This window comes from Nycticebus coucang, chromosome 20 (genome assembly GCF_027406575.1).
Source record: "Nycticebus coucang isolate mNycCou1 chromosome 20, mNycCou1.pri, whole genome shotgun sequence".
NCBI classification, from domain to species: Eukaryota; Metazoa; Chordata; class Mammalia; order Primates; family Lorisidae; genus Nycticebus; species Nycticebus coucang.
The window spans coordinates 45,708,341-45,730,348 of NC_069799.1; the positions used below are offsets into that span (position 1 = coordinate 45,708,341).

At 36.5% G+C, this 22,008-nt stretch overlaps 1 protein-coding gene across 2 annotated transcripts in view; it reads right to left on the bottom strand.

The window, feature by feature from the left end:
* Positions 1-21,283, bottom strand: part of MTPAP (mitochondrial poly(A) polymerase) — a 29,506-nt gene extending 8,223 nt beyond the window's left edge. Inside the window, exons 1-5 of one of the 2 annotated variants that reach the window (XM_053573189.1) lie at positions 21,114-21,283; positions 13,173-13,345; positions 12,420-12,653; positions 9,094-9,318; positions 1,967-2,178 (exon numbers count right to left, since the gene is read on the bottom strand). In XM_053573189.1, coding sequence (XP_053429164.1) covers positions 1,967-2,178; positions 9,094-9,318; positions 12,420-12,653; positions 13,173-13,345; positions 21,114-21,270 — 1,001 coding nt within the window. In that variant the 5' untranslated portion in view covers positions 21,271-21,283. The other variant, XM_053573190.1, reaches the window with a different exon arrangement.
* Positions 21,284-22,008: the final 725 nt, after the last annotated feature.

The following is a 22,008-nucleotide window of genomic DNA, read 5'->3' on the forward strand; positions in this document are numbered from 1 at the left end:
GAAGATAAAGCACCCATTAAGAAATCAAACTTCAAAACCTACTTTCAATAAGTTTCCTAATCAAAATGTTAAAAAGCAAATTCAAAGAATTATTAATCAGAAGCATTTTAAACTTAAGTTCCCACTGATCAAAATGTATCTTGTAATTTTTTAAAGAACCAACAGAGGGCACAAAATCATTTAATAGTATCAACTTAAAACTGTCTCTAAAAACCACCACAGCATTTACATCTTGAGTTCAGAGATTAGAAGAAATAGCAAATTCAAAATTCACAATAATTATTTTATATATGTAAATGAAGCTAAACTAAGCTAACGATGAATAGCAAATAGTGCAAGGTAGCTGATAAAAATAAAAATTGCACAAATACGAAAAGCTGAAGGGGATATGTTAAAAAAAACTTCTTAAAAACCTTGTCCCAGGCTTGGCGCCTGTAGCTCAAGTGGCTAAGGCACCAGCCACATACACCTAGAGCTGGTGGGTTTGAATCCTGCCTGGCCCTGTCAAACAATGACAACTACAACCAAAAACTAGCTGGGCACTGTGGCAGGCGCCTGTAGTCCCAGCTACTTGGGAGGCTGAGGCAAGAGAATTGATTAAGCCCAGGAGTTGGAGGTTGCTGTGAGCTATGATGCCATGGCACTCTACCCAGGGCGACAGCTTGAGGGTCTGTCTCAAAAAAAAAAAAAAAACAAAAAAAAAAACCTTGTCCCAACAAGACAAAGAAAGTAACACTATTATTAGGATAAATCTCATTTTATCATATTTTATATAGCATGAAGAAAACATAAAAGTAATAATAATTTTATATTAATATAATAACAGAAAGCACAGCATATATTTTTGTTTTATATGAACATTTGGCAAGAAATCACAAAGACTTTAGTCCTTGGGCAAAATGAAATGAGAGAAATCCAGAAGTAGTTAGAACTGGGACCGTGAACGCTCAAGTTTAACCAAAACTGCTCACGCCTGGATTTTCTGAATCTATTTTCAGTTATAGTTATTTACTTAACAGATAATATAGTGAAGTGAAACTCATGTAATGAGAATACTATAGTTAAGAAATAAACTCAGTTGAAAAATTTTCCCTATCGTGAACCCACTGAAAGTAATCAGAGTACGAAAAAACTTGTCATTCTCATCCCATTTCTTTTTTTTTTTAAGCAAACAGGATAATACAATACAAATATATGGAACCAAAACTGTCTAGTCTTAAGTTCATCAAACCTAAGCAAAGATTACATTTGTTTAGTACACACGTAGACTAAACTGGAAGCGATTTGAATGACAAATTCAAATTGCTATTTTAAAGTATACTTTGATTACTTATAGTACAAATAGGTACACAAGAACAATGAAATATACGGAGGGTGACAAAAAAAAATTTACGTTTTAAGAAAAGAAAATGTTGTATTAAAATTGTAACACTCAATATATACCAATAATGTTTGTGATCTTGTGTACTGTATCTTGCATTAATTTGAAGAAGAACATCATGTTTGCAGAAGTCAAACATGATTTGAGTATTACAATTTTAATACATGTTTTTTCCTTTCTTAAAATGTGTATACATATTTTTGGTATACTTGGTATTTCTTCTTAGAAGATATTTATCATATGTTAACATTTTAACACAATATCCTAACACTTTGTTTAGGAATACCAAATTATCAATAGGTATAAGAAAGAATTTCCTACTTTTCAGGGCACAATTATAAGAGGGACTTTACCTAACAAATGCAATCAATGTAACCTGGTTCTTTGTATTCAATGAATCCCCAACAATAAAAAATAAATAAATAAAATAAGAATTTCCTACTTTTCAATGCAAGTATTCTAATTTCTAAAAAATTATTACTAAAGCATGTCTCAAAGAGTCCAAAACCACTGTCTCGGTTCAATTAGTCAAAGCTAATACCTTATAACATTCACATTTAAGATAAGAGACTTAAGAGATCATACCTATTGTTAGTAGTCAAATCACACTGAAATCCAGAAGGCTGGTGTGAGAACCTCACAAGTGGACACCGAGCATTCAATATTTTTTGTACACCCACACAACCAGGGCCAAAGTGGTCAAGGCATTCTCCTATCACGGACAGGATCTTCTGAGTTGCAATTCTTTCTGAAGGAACATTTTTCACTTGAAATTCCATCAGAAAATTTCCTAAGGTCTGAACAATAAACATATTTGTAAATATGAGCTTTCTGTAAAAAGCAAATTATTAACAAGCTTTTCTAAAAGAATGCTCTAAATCACTTTTGTCAAAAAATCCCCACAAAATAAAAATTCTTCATAAAATCACAGCCAAAAGCAGATAGGATTCTGAGGCCTTTTGTTTCTCCAGTATATAAAATATTAGCTAGAAAAAGTATTGGCTTTTTATAATGAATTTATGTACTGCATAGGTAGGCTCACCTCCTCTATCAACTCGGTGAATATACACTTGCCCTTTCCTAGTTAGCCATAATATTTTAGTAGACACTAGAGCTCATGGTAGTAGTGAGGTACAAGCGTAAGAATAACAGAGCAACTGAAGAAAATAGATAGTATAAACTTACAGAGAGAAATTTAATATTGAATACGGCACATTACGGGGGGAATGTCTGTTCCAACTCAACAAAAATATCAAGTGGCTATTACAAAAAATAAACTAAGATCCCTAGTTTAGCCCTAAAACTAAAGCAATTTCAACATGGATGAAAGACTTAATGTGAGAAGTTCATCAGTCAAGCACTAAAAGACAATCTTAGAATGATGAAGTGTTCTAAGTATGACACAAAAGAAGTAATATGATTACACAAAAATTAAAAACATATTAAGGCAAAGCATATATTGATTACAGATAAGAGATAAACACATGTCACACAAAGGCCTAATTTTACGAAGGGTTTATACAAATGGAGGGTGGGGGGAATCTATCCAATTCTAAAAATGGGCAAAAAAAGACAATAAAAATTAACAAAAGAAAGGCTAAAAAATACAGTAACAGATGCTCATGCTTTCTAGAAACTAAACTTAAGAAATTAAAACAGCAATAAGATTTTTCATTTTTCAGTCTGTAAAAGATAAGTTGACAACCAGTGCTGGGGGTATGGGGAAACACATATGTACTGTAAGTGGGAATTTAAATGGGGGCATATTTTTTGTAGCATTCACCAATTATCTATTGAAACTTCACACCTATAATACTTTGCCTATTAAAATGCTAGGAAATTATCCCAAAGATGTTCACTCGCTATAGCGTTATTCATGTCCTAGATACCATCTGGAAGCTTTACCTTGTTTAATAAGGTTCCCTAACCCTCAACTACTCCCTCTCCCAGAACTCATTCCTCCTAAAAGGATTAAGGGTCAGTAACAATGTTCATCATGGAAATCTACCTTCTTCCTCCCAGTTAAATGGACTGAGCATGGACAGCTGCTCTAAGCATGGTAGGAATATACCACAAATTCAGAGATCTCTACTGGGAATTGGAACCAAGCTTTAGAGGAAACCATGAAGTTGAAACATGTACTCAGAAACTTTGCTACTGGCCTACTTATGCCACAAGCTTAACAAAGTAAAGACTATCAGTGAGGGTGGGGAAAGAGATGTAAAGGGCAGAGGGTAAAAGATTAAAAGATAAATGAAGTAAAAAAAAAAAAAAGATAAATGAAGCAAAGAGACACAGAATACTTTCTAGTTCTTGATAGTTTATACTTCTCAGTTCTAGCCCTTTCCTAAAACTGATCATCATTCCTGACCCTGAATTCTATGGTAACTCCTCTACTTCTTTATTTGCTTAAGCTATTTTGTTGTTGTGTACAACCAAAGAATATTTACTAATACAGTTAGCAATAAAAAGGGGGAAAACTCCACTACCCTACTGTCTAATAAATAGAGGACTAGTTAATTATGATACATTCATTTCATAGAATATTCAGCAGCCACTGGAAAGGATACAGTAGCAGAATTGGCAAGATATTATTAACAGAAAAAAAAATCAAGTTATAATTTGTATAGATTAAGTTATAATCTATAAAGATTATTTATTTTTTAAAAAAGCATTTATATATACAAAAGAAAAAAAATTCAGAATATAAAGAACTATTCACAACAGTTATCCCTAGAAGCAGTGGGACCACCAGAGATATTTACATTACATATTTCTGTATCTATTACTTTATCATCAGAAAAAAATTGATTAAATGTATTGTGTATATATAAATAATCCCTACAAATAAACATGCTATATATTTTCTATTCATTTCTATCATTTAGACAGATTTCTATTTACTAGGATATTTTTATATAAAAAGGTCTAAAAAATTGGATTTCCTTTAAAAACATTAACATTTCAAGGCTGCCTTAGCTATTTTGTTGTAACATATCTTTATAACCTTTGTTTCCCTAGTCCATTCTATTCTAAAATACAAACACACACAATTTATATGAGAAGTAGGAACCCAAATAAGAACAACTAATAAAGTATAGAGTTCCTTAACAGGGAAGAAAAGGAAGAGGAACATTATTTGATCAATATTAAACAGCATCAGCTGGCACATGATGTCTCAGACCTATGATCCTAGACCTCTGGAAGGCCAAGGCAGGCGACGGCTTGAGCTCAGGAGTTGGAGACCAGCCTGAGCAAGAGCATGACCCTATCTCTACTAAATATAGGAAAGTGAGACAAGAGGGTCACTTGGGCCCAAGAGTTTGAGGTTGCTGTGAGCTATGATGACACCATGGCACTCTACGCAGGGCGAATGAGTGAGAATCTTAAAAAAAAAAAAAAAATTAAACAGGATCAGAAGACAAAGATAGATTTGGTATCAAATAATCTCAGGATGGGAGAACAGTATCAGACTAGATAGTAGAAGAGTAAAGTTGGAGTCAATGTCAGAAGCAAAGAAGGAAGGGTTAGAGTCACACAGAAGAAAGGCACTGATGGAGTTTTCTTAATTAGATACTATAAATAACAGAAGAATAAAATCCCTAAGGTAACAGAAGTGAAAATAATACTAGTAATGAAATTAGAGGCAGGAAATCAAAGGACTATAAACTACGAGCATGAAGGTGACAATTACTGAAGCTGTTTACCACACCACCTTTCTGGCATTTGGAAGAATCATCATGTTCCTGCCCCTCAAAGAGGCAAAGTCATGTGCTTTGCTTTAGACAACACAATGTGAACAGGGGCTTCATGTGTCTCTTTCAGACAGAAGCTCACTTCTCCACTCTGCCTTTCCCCTGTTGCAGTGATGGCAGAAGCACAGGTGGAGAAACGCTGCTAACCCTGGGTGCTCGAGATGCTGCAAGGCCCAGAGTGTTCTTGCTGACTGCTGTGGACACAGCCTCAGCAAGATGGGTTAAGCCACTGAGATGTGAGGGGTGTTTTCAAAGCATAACCTAGTCTAACCTGAATAAAAAGCTAGAGACAGAGAACCACAGGAGATAATTAGATAAATGAACTCTGTGTAGAAATAAAACACTGCAATTATGAAAGATGTAGATGATAAAAAATGCATCTGTTATGCACAAAGGTAAGATACTCTCAAAAATGTCTCTCTTCTATGAAATAAATAAAAACTGGAAAAATTCTTCAGAGACAGCTAAATTAATAAATACTTCTTGTAAACATTTGCTATTCCTACCTAGTTGCAGATCTAATAAAAACATAGAAACTAAGCACACTGACCACAGCAATAATTTAGATAGCAGAAAACAGCACTTAGGACTTAGCCACTTACTTTTCATTCTATTCAATTTTTTAATATATAGAACCCTATAAGAAAATCCAAAACTGAAAGAAAAAGCAAAGGCAGGTTTTAGCTTAGGATTTTGTGTTAAAACAATCATTTGTGATACGTTAGGTGATAATTTAACAAGTAAGCATCTTTCACATATTAAAAATTTTATGAGCACTAAAATCTATTTTAGTTAGTAAACAATTTTGATTTATTAGCAAAGAATCTGTTTAGTGTCTGTCACGTGTAAGATATCAGACACAGTGCTACGAAGCATACAAAAAGTCTAACACTCTCCTAATTCCCTTCAAATTGGGTTGAGGAATAGAACAAGTGCAGAAAGAATTATAAAATAAAATGGAGTGCCAAAAAAAAAAAAGTACCAAAGTACCAAAAGAAGAGCTCATGATTGCACAAAGTAGTCAAAGAAGGTGGCTTAATGAGTTCGATAAATTTAGCAGGGCTTAAATTTTTTCACTGTGCTGTATTTTATTTTTACTGTTTCCGTTGGCAAAGCTATTATAATCTTATTAAGCACATTATTTCTAAGAACCTTATACAAATACACACATATTTACAACAACACTTGCATAAGTTAAACCTACATACAAAATAATGTCAATAGTTTGACATTATTTTAGCACTGCATGTGATGCTCTCAGGACAGTGCTTGGCACATAGCACTTGTTTTATTCCTCAACCCAATTTAAGGGGAATTAGGAGAGTGTGTTAGACTTTTTTGCATGCCTTGTAGCACTATGTATGATATCCTACACATGGCATTATCTTTTAAAATATCTTTGTCTAAATACCCCTAAATTCAGAAATCTAAGCATGAGACCCAACTAAGAGTTTCCAACTCCTTCTTCTGCTTCCAACAGAGAATAGTTTTTATTTCTGACTTCCATATAAAATAATTGATACTGTTGCTGATGGTAATATACATGTAAACAATTACTATGTGCCAAGCACTGTCCTAAGAGCATCACATGCTATGAGCTCAATTAATCTTCTCAAGTGTTATATGAGACAGGTGTTACAGCACTATCCCAATTTTAGAGTTAGGAAAATTGAGGCATAGAAGAATCCCAATTCTGCAGTTTGGTTATAGAGCCCAGGGTTTAAAATCATTACAACACACTGACATGCTTCCTGATTGTTCAGGTAAAGTATTTCATTTAAAACAGCCTATCACGATTTAAGTGCTCCTGCCAGAAATTTAATAAAATTTCAAGTACATGTTAGTCTTAATGAAAGTGACCCGGTTAATTTTGATGTGATTCCTAATCTGGGCCAGTTTTAATTCAGTAAGTACATGTTGAGCATATCAAATAGGCTCAGTCCCCTGGGATAACCGAATGAACAGACATGGTTCCTGCCCTGCCCAAACTTAAAATATAGTGTAGGATCTACATAAACAAACTACTAACTGAACATGGCCCAAGAAAGAACTGTTGGTCATTATGAAATTCTAAAACTGCCTTCTAATTTTGGAAATGATGATTAAACAATATAGTTGGAAAACTAGGTGTGTGAAGATACACAAGAAATGATGACTACAATTAGTTGAAAGACATTACTTGAATACTATGCTAACAAAAAGAATCACTCAAAGTCTGTGAAAGACCCCAACACAGACTGAAGGCTGGAATACCAAGGCATGACAGGATGTGGAAACAGGATGTAATTAATTATAATAATCTAACTGAGAGAGCATAAGGGATGGTGGTATGACTACAAATATGAAAAATGATTTAGAAGCAGAATTCAAAGAAGATGGCCAATTTCAGCAAAGCTAAAACAAAAGTACCCAGCCACTGTTAATACTATTTTTCATATGACATGGCTGGATACTTTCCAGACAGTTCGTGTGTGTGTGTGTGTGTGTGTGTGTGTGTAAGTAAAAGAACTTTTATAAGAACTTAGAACATTTGCAGGGAGATGGAAACAAGTTTTGTTTTCTAAATGTTAAGTGTGAAGTCTCAACTGGACATCTAAATAAAGACGGATGTTCACTATGACTTTGACACATACAAGAAATGACAAAGCCATAAAAATGTAACATTTTATCAAAATTCAAAGCCTTTTCAAAGTTGTAATTAAATTAAAGCATGCCATGGTTTGGAAGACAGCAAAGGTACTGGTTTACTCTGCTAGACATGCATGTTAAAGAGAGCATAAAAGGAATAAATAGTAATAACATTCAAACTGCAAAATGAAAAAAGAGGGGAAGGGAGGAAGGCAGTAATAAGCAGGAATGATGCGCAATAAAAGGAGGAAAGGCAAAGAGTCAAAAGCAAAGAAAAAGCACAGAAAATAGGAAATGGAAAATAAGACAACAGAAATAAGACTAAGAATTATCAATAATAACAAATAAAAAATATTTGCACCCCTCTAATACTTTGAAATAAAAAATCAATCAATAAATAAATTGAACACAAAGACAGACTGGAGTCTGTATTGAAATGGAAGCATTCTGCTATTTGTAAGAGACATGCCCCCAAATAAAACAGTACACAGAAATGCTGGATATGGGAAGATAAAAGACAGCTTGAGAGACAAATAGCAAGTGGCCATCGTAACCAGCAAAATGGAATTTAGGAAAAAAGCATTTCTAGTGATGAAGAGGACATAATTTAATGATAAATGAAACAACTGATAAGACGATATAATAATTATGTGCCTATATACTTATATGTAGCTAACATAGATGAGGGCGTAAAAAATCAAAAGAATTTTAAGGAGAAATTAACAAAACCAAAAATCATGAGATTTAAAAAGTTTCTATAACTAAATCACACAGATTTTAAAAAAGTTAGTTAAGATACAAATAATGTGAATAAAATAAGCAACTTTTACCTAACCAAAAAACTTCTGAACCCTTGAAAAGAAAAAATAACTACTTTATTGCCCATGTAAAGAATATTTAGAAAAATGACCATATATGATCATTTTTAAACTTAGCAGTTTAGAAATCAATAATTATAATTGTATTAAATCCAAAGATTTCCTTTTTCTAATTTCTTTTTTATTTATTTATTTATTTTTTTATTATTATTATTTTTTTTTTGAGACAGAGCCTCAAGCTGTCGCCCTGGGCAGATCACAGCAACCTCCAACTGCTGGGCTTAAGCAATTCTCCTGCCTCCGCCTCCCCAGTAGCTAGGACTAGAGGTGCCCGCCACAACACCCGGCTATTTTTTGTTGCAGCCATCATTGTTGTTTGGCAGGCCAGGGCTGGATTCAAACCCACCCGCTCAGGTGTATGTGGCTGGCGCCTTAGCCACTTGAGCCACAGGCGCTGAGCCTTTTTTCTCATTTCTTAAAAATAAATTTTAGTAGTCTAAAAAAATATTACCTTGTCAGTGCTGGGTTTTCCGATTTCACCTAGATCCAAAAACATGTCCAAATCACATCCTAATTTCCCAAAAGTGTTCACTGAAGAGCCAAAAGGTCTGACTGTACAGTCTGGAAAATACGCAGCCGCTATGTCTTCAATGAGAGAGCAGGTGAGATGTCGGAGCTTAGTGTTCTCCTCTGTTACTTCGAATTCCTTCAGGAGGGTGTTTAGTTGATCATCCACCTAGCTGGCCAAAACAAAAATACAGAAAACATACGGGTCACATAAAATAATTGCTACTTTATTTCTAAAGATTTGAGAACTCTAGAAACCCATCTTTAAAATATGCAATTTTTTTCTTCACTCTTCAAGTGCATTTTTACAAAGCACCAAAGAGTGACACTCGCAAAATAAAAGCTGGATAGAATTAAAACCACCACTTTACATAAGCAATGTGCATAATGTATTATTTCAGGGAAAAGAAACTAGTAAAGTACTCCAGGAGAGGTCAAAACCACAAATAAGCTAGCTATTTTAAATGGGAAGGAGAAACCACTGTCAAAAGGCTTGAAACACTAGAAATAAACAACAATTCAAGTAATGAAGGCCCAAGATCTCTTAGTTTCTTAGAATAACAGTCCTATAACACCAATCCTAGAAGATCGGTGTTAATAATAACCATATTTTGGGTAGGTATGGTGGCTCATGCTTGTAATCCTAGCAATCTGGGTGGTGCAGGCAGGAAGATCACTTAAAGCCAGGAGTTCAACTTCAGCCTGGGCAACATAGTGAGACCCTATTTCTACAAAAAAATTAAAAATTACGGCGGTGCCTGTAGCTCAGCGAATAGGGTGCTAGCCATATACACCAAGGCTGGAGGGTTGAAACCCAGCCTAGGCCAGATAAAACAATGACAACTGCAACAACAACAACAAAAAAAAATAGCTGGCATTGTGGCAGGTGCCTGTAGTCCCAGCTACTTGGGAGGCTGAGGCAAGAGAAGCACTTAAGCCCAAGAGTTTAAAGTTACTGTGAGCTGTGATGCCATGGCATAGCTTAAGACTGTGTCAAAAAAAGAAAAAAAAAATTTAAAAATTAGGTGCGCATGTAAAAAATTTAAAAATTAGGTGGGCATGTAAAAATTAGGTGTGTGCCTGTAGTTCCGGCTACTCAAGAAGCTGAGGCAGGGGGATTACTTGAACCGAAGAGTTCAAGGTTGCAGCAAGTCATGATTGTACCACTACACTCTGCAGCCTAGGCAATAGAAAGAGACCCTGTCTCAAAAAAAAAAAAAAAAAAAATCACACTTGGAAACTGTGCACTTTAGTTGAATGCTTCAAGTAAAAACCCATAGCTTTAGCTTTAGATGCCCTTATTTGAAAACAACACTGAAAATAACTGGACTAAGCAGACAGTTCAAAAATAAATAGTAAAAGGAAATGTATAAGGTTAGAAGCAAAAATTTTAAAAAGTAGAAAATCAAACTAAAAAAAATACCTTTTTTTTAAAAGAGTCTTACTCTGTTGCCCTTGGTAGAGCGCCGTGGCGTCACAGCTCACAGCAACCTCCAACTCCTGAGCTTAGATGATTCTCTTGCCTTAGCCTCCCAAGTAGCTGGATTACAGGCACCCGCCACAATGCCCGGCTATTTTTCATTGCAATTTGGCTGGGGCTGGGTTTGAACCTGCCACCCTCGGTATATGGGGCCAGCGCCCTATCCACCAGCGCCCTATCCACTGAGCCACAGACACCACCCAAAAATAACATTCTAATAAATAAAACCATGAGTTGATTGTCTGAAAGGATTATGTAAATGTTTGACAAATCTGAGGAAGAAACAGCAAGACAATACAAACAATATTAGGACAGAGAAAAGAGAAAACCAGAAATAAGGTATTTTAAAATTTATACAATACCATGAAAAAAGAAGGAAAATCTCAATTGTCCAAAAAGGCCAAAAACTTTTGAAACTTTGGAAACAGAATATGGTCCCCTCTGGGGAAGATGAATGAGGTGGGGGTGGAGGGTCTGAGGAGTATAGAAGGATTACTTTCACATTTCACTTGGTAAGTTCTGTAGTTTGAACTGAATTTTTTTAAAGCAATCCTACTAATAAGATGGTAAAACTGTAAACAAAATAGCAAAACAAATGTACCAATGTTTTTTTAAAAACACACCATGCCTAAAGTAAGGTTTATATTGTGAATGCAAGAATGGCTTTACATGAGGAAATCTATGGCGATAATTATAGGGCATCTTCTCAGAGGAAAAGAAGTCATCTTATCCAAAAGACATCTGCACTCCAATGTTTACTGCAGCACAATTCACAGTCACAAAGATGTGGAATCAACCCAAGTGCCCATCAATTTGTAAGTGGCTAAACAAAATGTGGGGCATGAAGTCTGCATACACTCACATATACCACGGAATATTCCATAAAAAGGACTAAATTAATGTCTCTTGCAGCTATTTGGATGGAATTGGAGATCACTATCCTAAGTCAATGAATAACACAAACACCACATGTACTCTCTAACACTGGGAACTAATTAATGAGCATACATGGACGCAGAGAGATAAAAAGGTCATTGAGAATCAAGAAGAGGGTAGGGGCTTGGCACCTGTAGCTCAGTGGTTAGGGCACCAGCCACATACACTGAGGCAGGTGGGTTCGAACTTGGCCCAGGCCTGCTAAACGACAACTGCAACCAAAAAACAGCGAGGCATTGTGGTGGGCTGTAGTCCCAGCTACTTGGGAGACTGAGGCAAGAGAATTGCTTAAACCCAAGAGTTTGAGGTTGCTGTGAGCTGCGATGCCACTGCACTCTGAGGGCAACATAGTGAGACTCTGTCTTAAAAAAAAAAAAAGAAGAAGAAGAAGAGGGTAGGGGAGCGAGGGCAAAAACCTATTCATCAGGTACAATGAACACCATTTAGGTGGTCAGCACAGTAACAGCCTTGACGTAAGCATTATAAAAACTATCCATGTAATAAAAACACCTATACCCCCTTAATATTTTGAAATTGTAAAAATAAGACAAAAACAGAAAAACTCTATGATTCTCCCACGTGCCAGTTATCAAGATTATCACAAATGCCAAAACTTGACATCTATGTGATGTGGTAAATCTGATGAAATTCCTAGAAAGCCAGAAATAGTAAACTTTCCTTTATAATGTTATACATCCATCACCACATCCATCTCCTGACTCTTATTACCTTGTAGAACTGAAGATCTATATGCACTGAACAATAATGTAGCTTGAATATTTTATAGAACCTTTAAACTATATGAAACAATATCATATATATTTTTAAAAGTGGAAGTATACTTAAAAGCTTACACTTTTTGCACAACATAGTAACTCAAAAAGCTTCTGGCTTGAAGGAGGTAACTGATTACTAGACTGTACGGATGCTGGTTCAGAAGCCTGATGTGATGGATTCTTCAACTTTAAATTGAAGAAACGTGATCTGAACGGAATTGCAGCTTCCATGCCCAAGCTTGGCGTATGAGTTCCATTCTGCAGGAAACTTACACTTTCCTTCTGGCAAAATTCTACCACAGCATAGAGACCCTACACCAAAAACATAAGAAAAAACAATACATTTCACGATACATTTAACATATTATTTTAGTCATATTTTAAAGCAATTATCATAATGCTACAAAACAACTTTTTAAAAATTTACAAATGATACAATTCTAACACAAGCATTGGTTTTTCTCATTATAAACAGATCAAGAAAAGGAACACTATAAAGTCATTTCTAGTCAAGAAAAGCTGGTAAAAATGCTAAAATAGAAAACTGAAAGGCAAAACAAAGATCTCCTCCCATAGGCCTTTATTCCCCAATAATGGTACTGAAGTATTCACATAATGAAATCTGTCATAAACCACTTATAATTCTAAAATACTGCTATCAGGATTTCTAGTCTCATATTAAAAACTCATTAAAGAAATTTAAATAGGAAAGGTGGAGGATATGAAGAGAATCTAATTTCACCACATTATCAAAGACATGGCAAAAAACAAGAAAGACCTCTATCTTTGAAAAGTCTGAACATTAACTTAGATTATTTTTCAAATACTTACAAAGCTTTCATAGAAGAAATGATTATTAATAGATCCATATTGAGATAAATACTTAAGAAACTTTTTTTCACTGATTTTATTTGGACAATGTATTAAAACAGTCCGCTGTGCCTGGGCGTGTCTCTCTTTTTGCACCTCGAAGAATTTCTTTTGGGGAGTCTTTTCTTCAGAGCCTATAAATGAGACAAAAACATTTCTACCACACACACCAAGATTTCATGATACATTTAATATGCCATTTAGTTGACTAAAAACAAACTTCACCCGAATCTCCTATTTTCTCTTCTCCAGTCCTCACACATTGACGGGGAATACCAGCAATGACCCCCAGAGCATGAGTAAAACTGCAGGCAATGCCAAACTCTACACAGATTAAGTTTTTTTCTGTACATATGATATACTTTACCTAAATTTATAAATTAGGCACAGTACGAGATTAATAACAATAACAAATGAAATAGAACAATTATAACAATACCACACATTATTACAATAAAAGCGATGTGAATGTGGTCTCTCTGTCTCTCCAAATACCTTACACTGTACTCACCTATTTTCAGACCACAGTTGACCATGGCTAAGTGAAACTGTGAAAAAAAGGGGACTATGGTATTTTCAATGTTCATTTGACTACTCTCCTGTAACTTATTAAAACTGCCCACTTTCTCTGTTTTGATTTACTACATTTGAAGCACAGGGCTGAAAACAAGAGTTCTACAAAATTTTAAAAGCCAAACCAGGAAAGTGAAATCACTAACACTTCCACAAATACACACACACTAAACTTGTGCAAACTTAACATTCCAAAGCCTAATTATTACAAGCCTGCATGTAATAAAATAGTAAGTTTAGAAGTTCAATGTAAAGTAAGTTATTAAGAAGTTTTTTGGGTCAAGGGTATTATCTGGCTCAAGCATTTAATACCAAATTACCACTATCATGTTCTCCATATCACAGGAAAATGGAAGAATTTAAATACTGCTGCTGTCCATGAAGAGCTCATGATGATTTTGCTAAGGAAAGAGAGCGGCTAGGAATTTCATAATCACATGGAATGAAGAGTTGTGATAGTCAAGAATTAAATATTAATAACCCACTGCTACAAGGGGAAGATCAACAAATTAAATATAATAAAAACATCACTCAAGTTCTAAGAGCACATTAAAGCCAAACAATAAATATTAATCACTCATTTTTATCCCATGATATTTAATTTCCAGTAAGGCAGCTTAAAGTACTTCTTTTCAAAGTTTGGAATGGTAGACTCTGGAGTTTACAAACCACCATGTCTGATAATCAATAGCCCCAACAAAATGGCAGAGACTGAATAAAACAGAAAATGTAAACGATGTACGGCAATCAGCAGAAATTTTTAGCCTCATTCTATCCCAAAAGGCTATATATAGAACTGACAGATCAAGGACATACTCTTAAACACACATCTTAATTTCAAACTCCAAGACCACTTCATGGACAGGACAGAGAAAAATGGATTATGACAGTAGAAGCTTGCTGACCCTTAGACTGTGTTCACTAGTATCAGCCTAGAGCAGTAGTGCTCAACCTTCCTAATGCCTCCTAATGCTGCAACCCTTTAATACAGTTCCTCACATTGTGGTTACCCCCAACCATAAAATTATTTTCATTGCTACTTCATAACTGTAATTTTCCTACTGTTATGAATCGTAATGTAAATATCTGATATGCAGGATGTATTTTCATTGTTACAAAGGGGTCGCGACCCACAGGTTGAGAACCACTGGCCTACAGGCAAGTCTATAATGACATAAAAAACTCCTGGCCGTGATGTGCTCAAAAAAATTTTTTTTTTTTTTATTTTTAATTTCACTGTGCTTGTTCATGTTTGTTTGAAGTACTCCTTTTTTGTTGATTTTCTTCTTTCTCCTGTGGTGCTGGCTGTTTTTGATGTTGTTGGTAGAGACGGGGTCTTACTCTGGCTGACTGCTGCTCATATGGGTTTTGAACCTCTGAGCTCAGGCAATCCACCCGCCTCGGCCTCCCACAGCGCTGGGACTACAGGCGTGAGCCACCACGCCCGGCCGATGTGCTCAAAATTTTTAACAAGCAATCAAACACATACTGACATCTTTCCTACACTTGTTGCACTAGATGCTGAAAATGCATTTCCTTAAACATGTGCCCTCACCTCCATCCTCAATGCCAACTCTTTAACATCTCTCTTATTCCAGGCCTGTGTTAGAATAACCAGACTCCTAAACTAGTCTCATTCACTCTAGTTTTGTCCTTCTCAAACCATCACCACATCGCTGCCAAAGTCATCTTTAAGACAGGCGCAGTGGTTCATACCTTTAATCCTAAGGTGGGAGGACTGCTTGAGGCCAAGAGTTCAAGACCACAAGAGTTAAATCCCAATGCTACAAAAAAAAAATAGGAAAATTACCCTGGAGTACTGGTGTGCACCTGTAGCCCCAGCTACTCAAGAGGCTCACTTTAGCTCATGAGCTTGCAGCTGCAGTGAGCCATGATGACACCACTGCACTACAGCCCATTTGTAATTACCACCTATATCCTGTCTTACAAATTTTTTTTAAAAGAAAGCCTTATTTTTTGACCTCTCTACTCAAAATCCTTTAAAGCTTCTCCACTGACTTTAAGATGAAGTCTAAACTCCACAGCATGGATGTAAAGTTATTGGCACCATGTCCCCCTTCCATGTCAATTTCTGCCATTTCTGCCTATCACACTTTTACAAGTGGTCCTCTGCACACACAGTGCGATCACAGACCATAAACTCTTCTCCCCTTGGGTTGGAGTGCCCACCGTCTCATTTTCTGTCTGGCAAACACCCATTCATACTCCAAATCTTGCTCAGGTCTGTGAGACTTCTGACTTTCCATGGTAGAATCTCTTCCACCTGTGTATTACCTTACTTTAATATCTATGAAAGAGTGTAATTCATAGTTTTATTTTTACTTACTATCTTTTTAATATTGAAGACAAGTATTCCTATTCAATTTCATCTCGGTCCACAGACTGTCCTTTATCCAACCAGCCCCTATTTCCTTTTTTTTTTTTTTTTGAGACAGTCTCTTCACTTTGTCACCCTTGGTAGAGTGCTATCACAGCAACTCTTGGGCTCAAGTGATCCTCTTGTCTTAGCCTCCCCATGTAGCTGGGACTATAGGTGCCCACCATAACACCTGGCTAGTTTTAGAGACAGGGTGTTGCTCTTGCTCAGGTTGGTCTCAAAATCCTGAGCTCAAGCAATTCACCCACCTTGGCCTCCCAGAGCGCTAGGATTACAGGCATGAGCCACCGAGCCCAGCCCTACTTCCTTCTATTTTTATGCCATAGGCTCTGCCTAGATCACCTCACCACTTGTTCAATTTAATTAGCACTTATATATTCTTGTCTTTGATTTTCACTCTGAAACTACACTGATATCCAACTGCTTTTCATAAAAGATGGAACCATATAAAATTTATAAAGTAATAGCTATTAGGTTTTGTACTTATCATTCCAGACATTTTCAAGACATATGTAAATATACACATTTTTACCCACAAACATCTCTTAGACAACTGAAATTACTGAAATCATACTATATATTTTTAATATGCTTCAAAAAATTTAATACAATGTGAACATCTTATCATATGAGTAGATACATATTTACCTTATTTCTTTTAATAATTGTGTAATTATTCTTGTATACACCTGTATATTTATCCTAGTTTAGCCAATCCTTTACTGGTGAATATTTAGGTGGTTTACTATTTTTCACTATTATAAACAATACTGCAATGTCATCTGTCAATGCCTTTGCATATTTACACAAGCCTATCCCTGCAGGTGACCTGATGGGGAAGAGTGAGGACTGAATTTTGAGACAGAGTTAGAGATGTTTGATCAAAGATGGAGCAACACACTTGAGAAAATGGGAAAAGTACAATCTAAAGCTTTGAGTAAGGCTTTGCAGACATAGCTTAGGGGTTAGGACGCTGGCCACATACACAAGGGCTGGCAAGTTCGAACCCAGCCCAGGCCTGCTAAACAACAATGATAACTGCAACAACAACAACAACAAAAAATAGCCAGGTGTTGTGGTGGGCGCCTGTAGTCCCAGCTACTCAGGAGGCTGAGGCAAGAGAATCACTTAAGCCCAAGAGTGTAAGGTTGCTGTGAGCTGTGACACCACAGCACTTTACTGAGGGTAACATAGTGAGACTATGTCTCAAAATCAATCAATCAATAAATAAATAAATAAAGCCTTGAATAACAATAGGTAACAAAGAAAGGGACAAAAAGTTGAGGTGCTTTAAAAGTTTACTGCCTCACTAAAGGATTATCAAACCTACAGACACCACAAAGTTGAAGAGAAGAACAAAAAAGGGCTAATATTTTGTAAGAAGCTAAAATTTGCAATGTTCTTAATAATATAACGTTTCAAGCATAAACAAACAAAAGAAATGACTGAATACTGCCCTGCATTTAGAATTAAAAAAAAAATAAAATCACATGCACATATTGGGGGGGAGAGACTGAACCAGTGCAATTCTATAAAAAAAGGGCCAGAAGTTTGATTTGATGAAACTTGAAAAGTATCAAAGGAATGAATTAACTTCTGAGGTAAGAACAGAGAGACTAAAACACATATACAGTAGAACCTCCATAAGTTGACCACCTAAGGGACTGTAACAAGCTGATCAACATACAGAAGTGGTCAACATAAGGAACTAGGCCAACATAAGGAACAATATGTAAGTGGTACATGTATAGTCTGTGAAAATTAGGTCAACTTAGGAAGTGGTCAATGTTGGGAGGTGGTCAACTATGGAAGTCCTACTGTATACAAAATTTCAGGATTTATTAAATGTTTTTAAAAATCTAAATTCAAAGGATAATAGGACTTCTTTGCAATTTACTGGTCAGGCCACATATGGGAAGGATATTAATGAGCATCCAGACAGCAGTAACAAAAAATCTAGAAACTCTAATAAAGAATTACTACAGATATAGTGGAGATTTACAGCCTGGAAAAAACTAATTGGAACCCGAGAGCTGAGCACTGTCTTCAAATGCAAGATAGCACCTTCTCTTTGAGCAGCACTTTATAGTTTTCTAGGTATTGCCAAATATATTCTTTCTTTTGAATCTCAAAATAACCTTTTATGATAAACAGGGCAGAAATCATTGACAGGTGAGAAAACTGCAAGTCAAACCTCTAATAAGCCAGGAAGCTTCCTGTAGAAAGCTGTTCTTTGGCTGCCTGGTACCCTTGTTCTGCTAACAACACACTCCTGATTGTAAAAAAAAAAAAAAAATCACTCTGTGTAGGTGTGGTGGAGCTGTTACATTTAGATGCGCCAGGATTAGATACGCCAGGATTATCAGACTATCTGGGATGCCTCCTCTTGGTCCAAAGGGTGGGCATATGATCAACCAGAAACTCTTTCTTGGAATTTTTCAAATTCAGATAAAAAGATTATTTTATTCTTTCCTTTGGAGAAACCTATAAGCAAGCGAATGTGGACCTGCTGGTGACCATCATTTCCACCATTAACATCCCACACATAGAATCTGAGATTATAAAACCATTAAGCAATAACTAAGGAAAACAATAATACCTCACACTAACCAGGTCAGTCCATCAATCTTAAAACAGCTATGTATGTCTCGTTCTGGAGTCTGGTCACATGGACTGGTATATATCCCTTACCTACGTAAGCCATTTTGAGTAAGTTTCTGTTGTCTGCCTCTAAAAGAATCCTGAATAATATACTATATACATACACTCTTACTCTCTTTTTACTGCAGCTCTTTCCACTACCTACATGAAAGCTATGTCAAAACTAAGACTGATATAGAAATGGGAAATTAGGTTTTAGCTCATTATAAACATTTTTCAACCGTAAGACTTACCAAAAATTGAATTAGTTGATTTATGAAAGTGTGCTCCTTGTTAAAAGAAAATGTTACAGGCAGTCCCTGGGTTTCAAACAATTCAGTTTCTGCAGATTTGTTCTTAAGTTGAATTTGCATATAAATTGGAACAGGTACATTTACTTATTACCTGTAATAGCCTCTGTTCGTAAGTGTGAGGTGATCATCAGTCAGGTGTTTGTAACTCGGGGTCTACCTGTGCTAGGAATGTTTTGGCAATGAGTTCTCATACGGTGAAAAACTGATTTATTTCTCAAGTCCCTTCCAATTATAAAATTATACCTTTTTAAATGAGTAGAAGGGGTAGCTACCGTCTTCTCTTTTTAAAAACAGTAAAGAGTGAGCAGGGCGCGGGCCCCATATATCGATGGTGGTGGGTTCAAACCCAGCCCCGGCCAAACAACAACAACAACAAAAAAAAAAATAGCCGGGCGTTGTGGCAGGCGCCTGTAGTCCCGGCTACTTGGGAGGCTGAGGCAAGAGAATCGCCTAAACCCAGGAGTTGGAGGTTGCTGTGAGCTGTGATGTCATTGTACTCTACCAAGGGTGATAAAAGTGAGACTCTGTCTCTAAAAAAACCAACCAACAAACAAAACAGTACAGAAATTCAAATGACAACTTTGTTACTTGTTATGCCTCACAAGAACCAGTGCATAGTCAGTTATAGTATCCTAATGATATAAAATGAAACATTTCCTTAAAGAAGAAAAACAAAGTTGTGGTAAGGAGTATAACCTGGGAATCATTCATCAGGATGTTTAATTCTTACTGAATAGCTGTGTAAATTTGAACTATTCAACTTAGACTAGTCTGTTTCTTCATGTGCAAACCGTAGTAGTTCCTTCCATACCTACTACACAGGGTTGTTTTAGGTCTCAAAGACCATATGAAGAAAAAAAAAAAAGCACATGAAAATAATCTGAAACTTAAACCACTATCCAATTGTTACACTACAATAGCTTGAAAGAATCCTGACTCAAATTTTCAGTTAGTTGGCAATTTTCAACAGCAGCATCCTCTACTAAATACAATCCAATCATTATTTCAATGAAATGTCACATAAAGTAATACTTCTCACTCCCTGTCAATACGACTCTTTCAATACAGTCTAATGAAGACAGCAATTAAGGAAAAATATTTGTTTTCTTCAACGTGTTTATGGGGAACTGTTCCCATAAATAACTTCATTTCTTAAAACTAAAGCTCCAAGGAACGGTAGAAATCAAAACATTTTACTTGATAGTAAAATGTTTACTTGACTCAAGGTCTAAATTAATTAAGCTAAGTGTCGCTGCCTAAGTTATTTAGCTCTTTGAACCTTTCCGGTATCAGTATAATGGAAACAGTGATACACTATTTCAAGATTGTTTTAAGAACTGTAAATGCCATACACACGCTTAAGGGGGGCGGGGGCCAGTACTAGTGAACTTAATACACAAAGCAGCACAGAAATTTAGAACATCCGCGATAGGACACCCTGTTCCAGTGGATGCAAATCTGTTACCAGATTGATTTTGCTCAAAATGGCCAAAAGAATAAAGTAAAGGGCAATAATTTTCATAGGTAAAACCCTACGTCTAGGAACTAGGAATCCTGGTTATTCATCACACTATACTCGGTCTCTAGCAACAACTTAATATATCAAAACTAGAAATAAATGTAAAAATAAAGCAACTGACTCAGGTGTGGCATTACTATTATTACGGGGAACACTACTTCGCCAAATTGTAAGATACTAGCAAACTGCGTCCTTCACTTGAACTTCACAGAAATGTTTAACAGGAGTCGCCCGGAACAAAACGTCACAAGCACCCCACTTTTACATCAGCAAAGGCGGCGACCCCAAGTGCCCCTAGTGAGATCAAAGTAGGACGGGACACAGCCTCACCCTCTCGCCAAAGGTTCCGGGGCAGTTTCCACAGGCCACGCGTTCGCCCGCGATCCCTGTCTCTTCCCCCTTCCCTGGCCCGCTGTGGGACGGGGCAACAGAGTAAACCGAGGCCACGGCGCCATCACCTGTCTCTGCGCTCCCCGAAGGCGGCTCGTCTCTCCTGAGGCCTTCGGTCACAGTTCCTGGACAACTGAGAAGCCTGAGGACGGGGCGCTGGACTCGACTTCTTCTATGGGCACACAATATCAAACGGGTGAACAAACCGGCTCCGCGAACCGCCATTGTCAAAGCGGCAGAAGCGTGCAACGGAAAGGGCAACGCGCGTCTGCGCATGCGCCTTAAGGCAGAAGGACCGGGTACCCTCGAGGGTCAAACTAAGCGAAAAACGTTTGTTTTATAGACGAGGACGTGAAGTTGAACTCAGAGTCAAGACGCTTGAACTTTCAAACATTCTTTGCTTCCACTCCCCCACAGTTCTGTAAATGACGATCCCGGTTTGGCTCCTACTCTTTGAAACAGCGTACAGAAAATAGAGCCAGAGAGCAAGGAGGAAGGAGCACTGAATTGTGAATCAGGAGACACACGCAAAAATTACCTAAACTTTACGCAAAGAATTTAACTTGGCCTGAATTTAAGTTTTTCTATGTCTCATTCGAAACTGACAGTACTATTTACTTGTGAGGTTAAGTAGCGATATTCCCATTTTACAGAGTTTAACAAGTTTGTCAATGTTTATTATCATTTTACAGAAGAGGAAGCTGGAATAAAGCGAAGTCAGACGCCCCCGCCCCTCAATTCCGCTATTGTTTTGTCCTCTACAAAAGGAGTTTTGAACACAAAAATGTTACCATCCCCATAGGTTTGTACGACTATACTTTGATTCATATGACTGGCTCAGTATTTTATTTGTCTCCCCCCCTCGACCCCCGGCTCACTGGGAACAGTATATCCAATAATATATATATATATATATATATATATATATATATATATATATATATATATATATGTGTGTGTGTG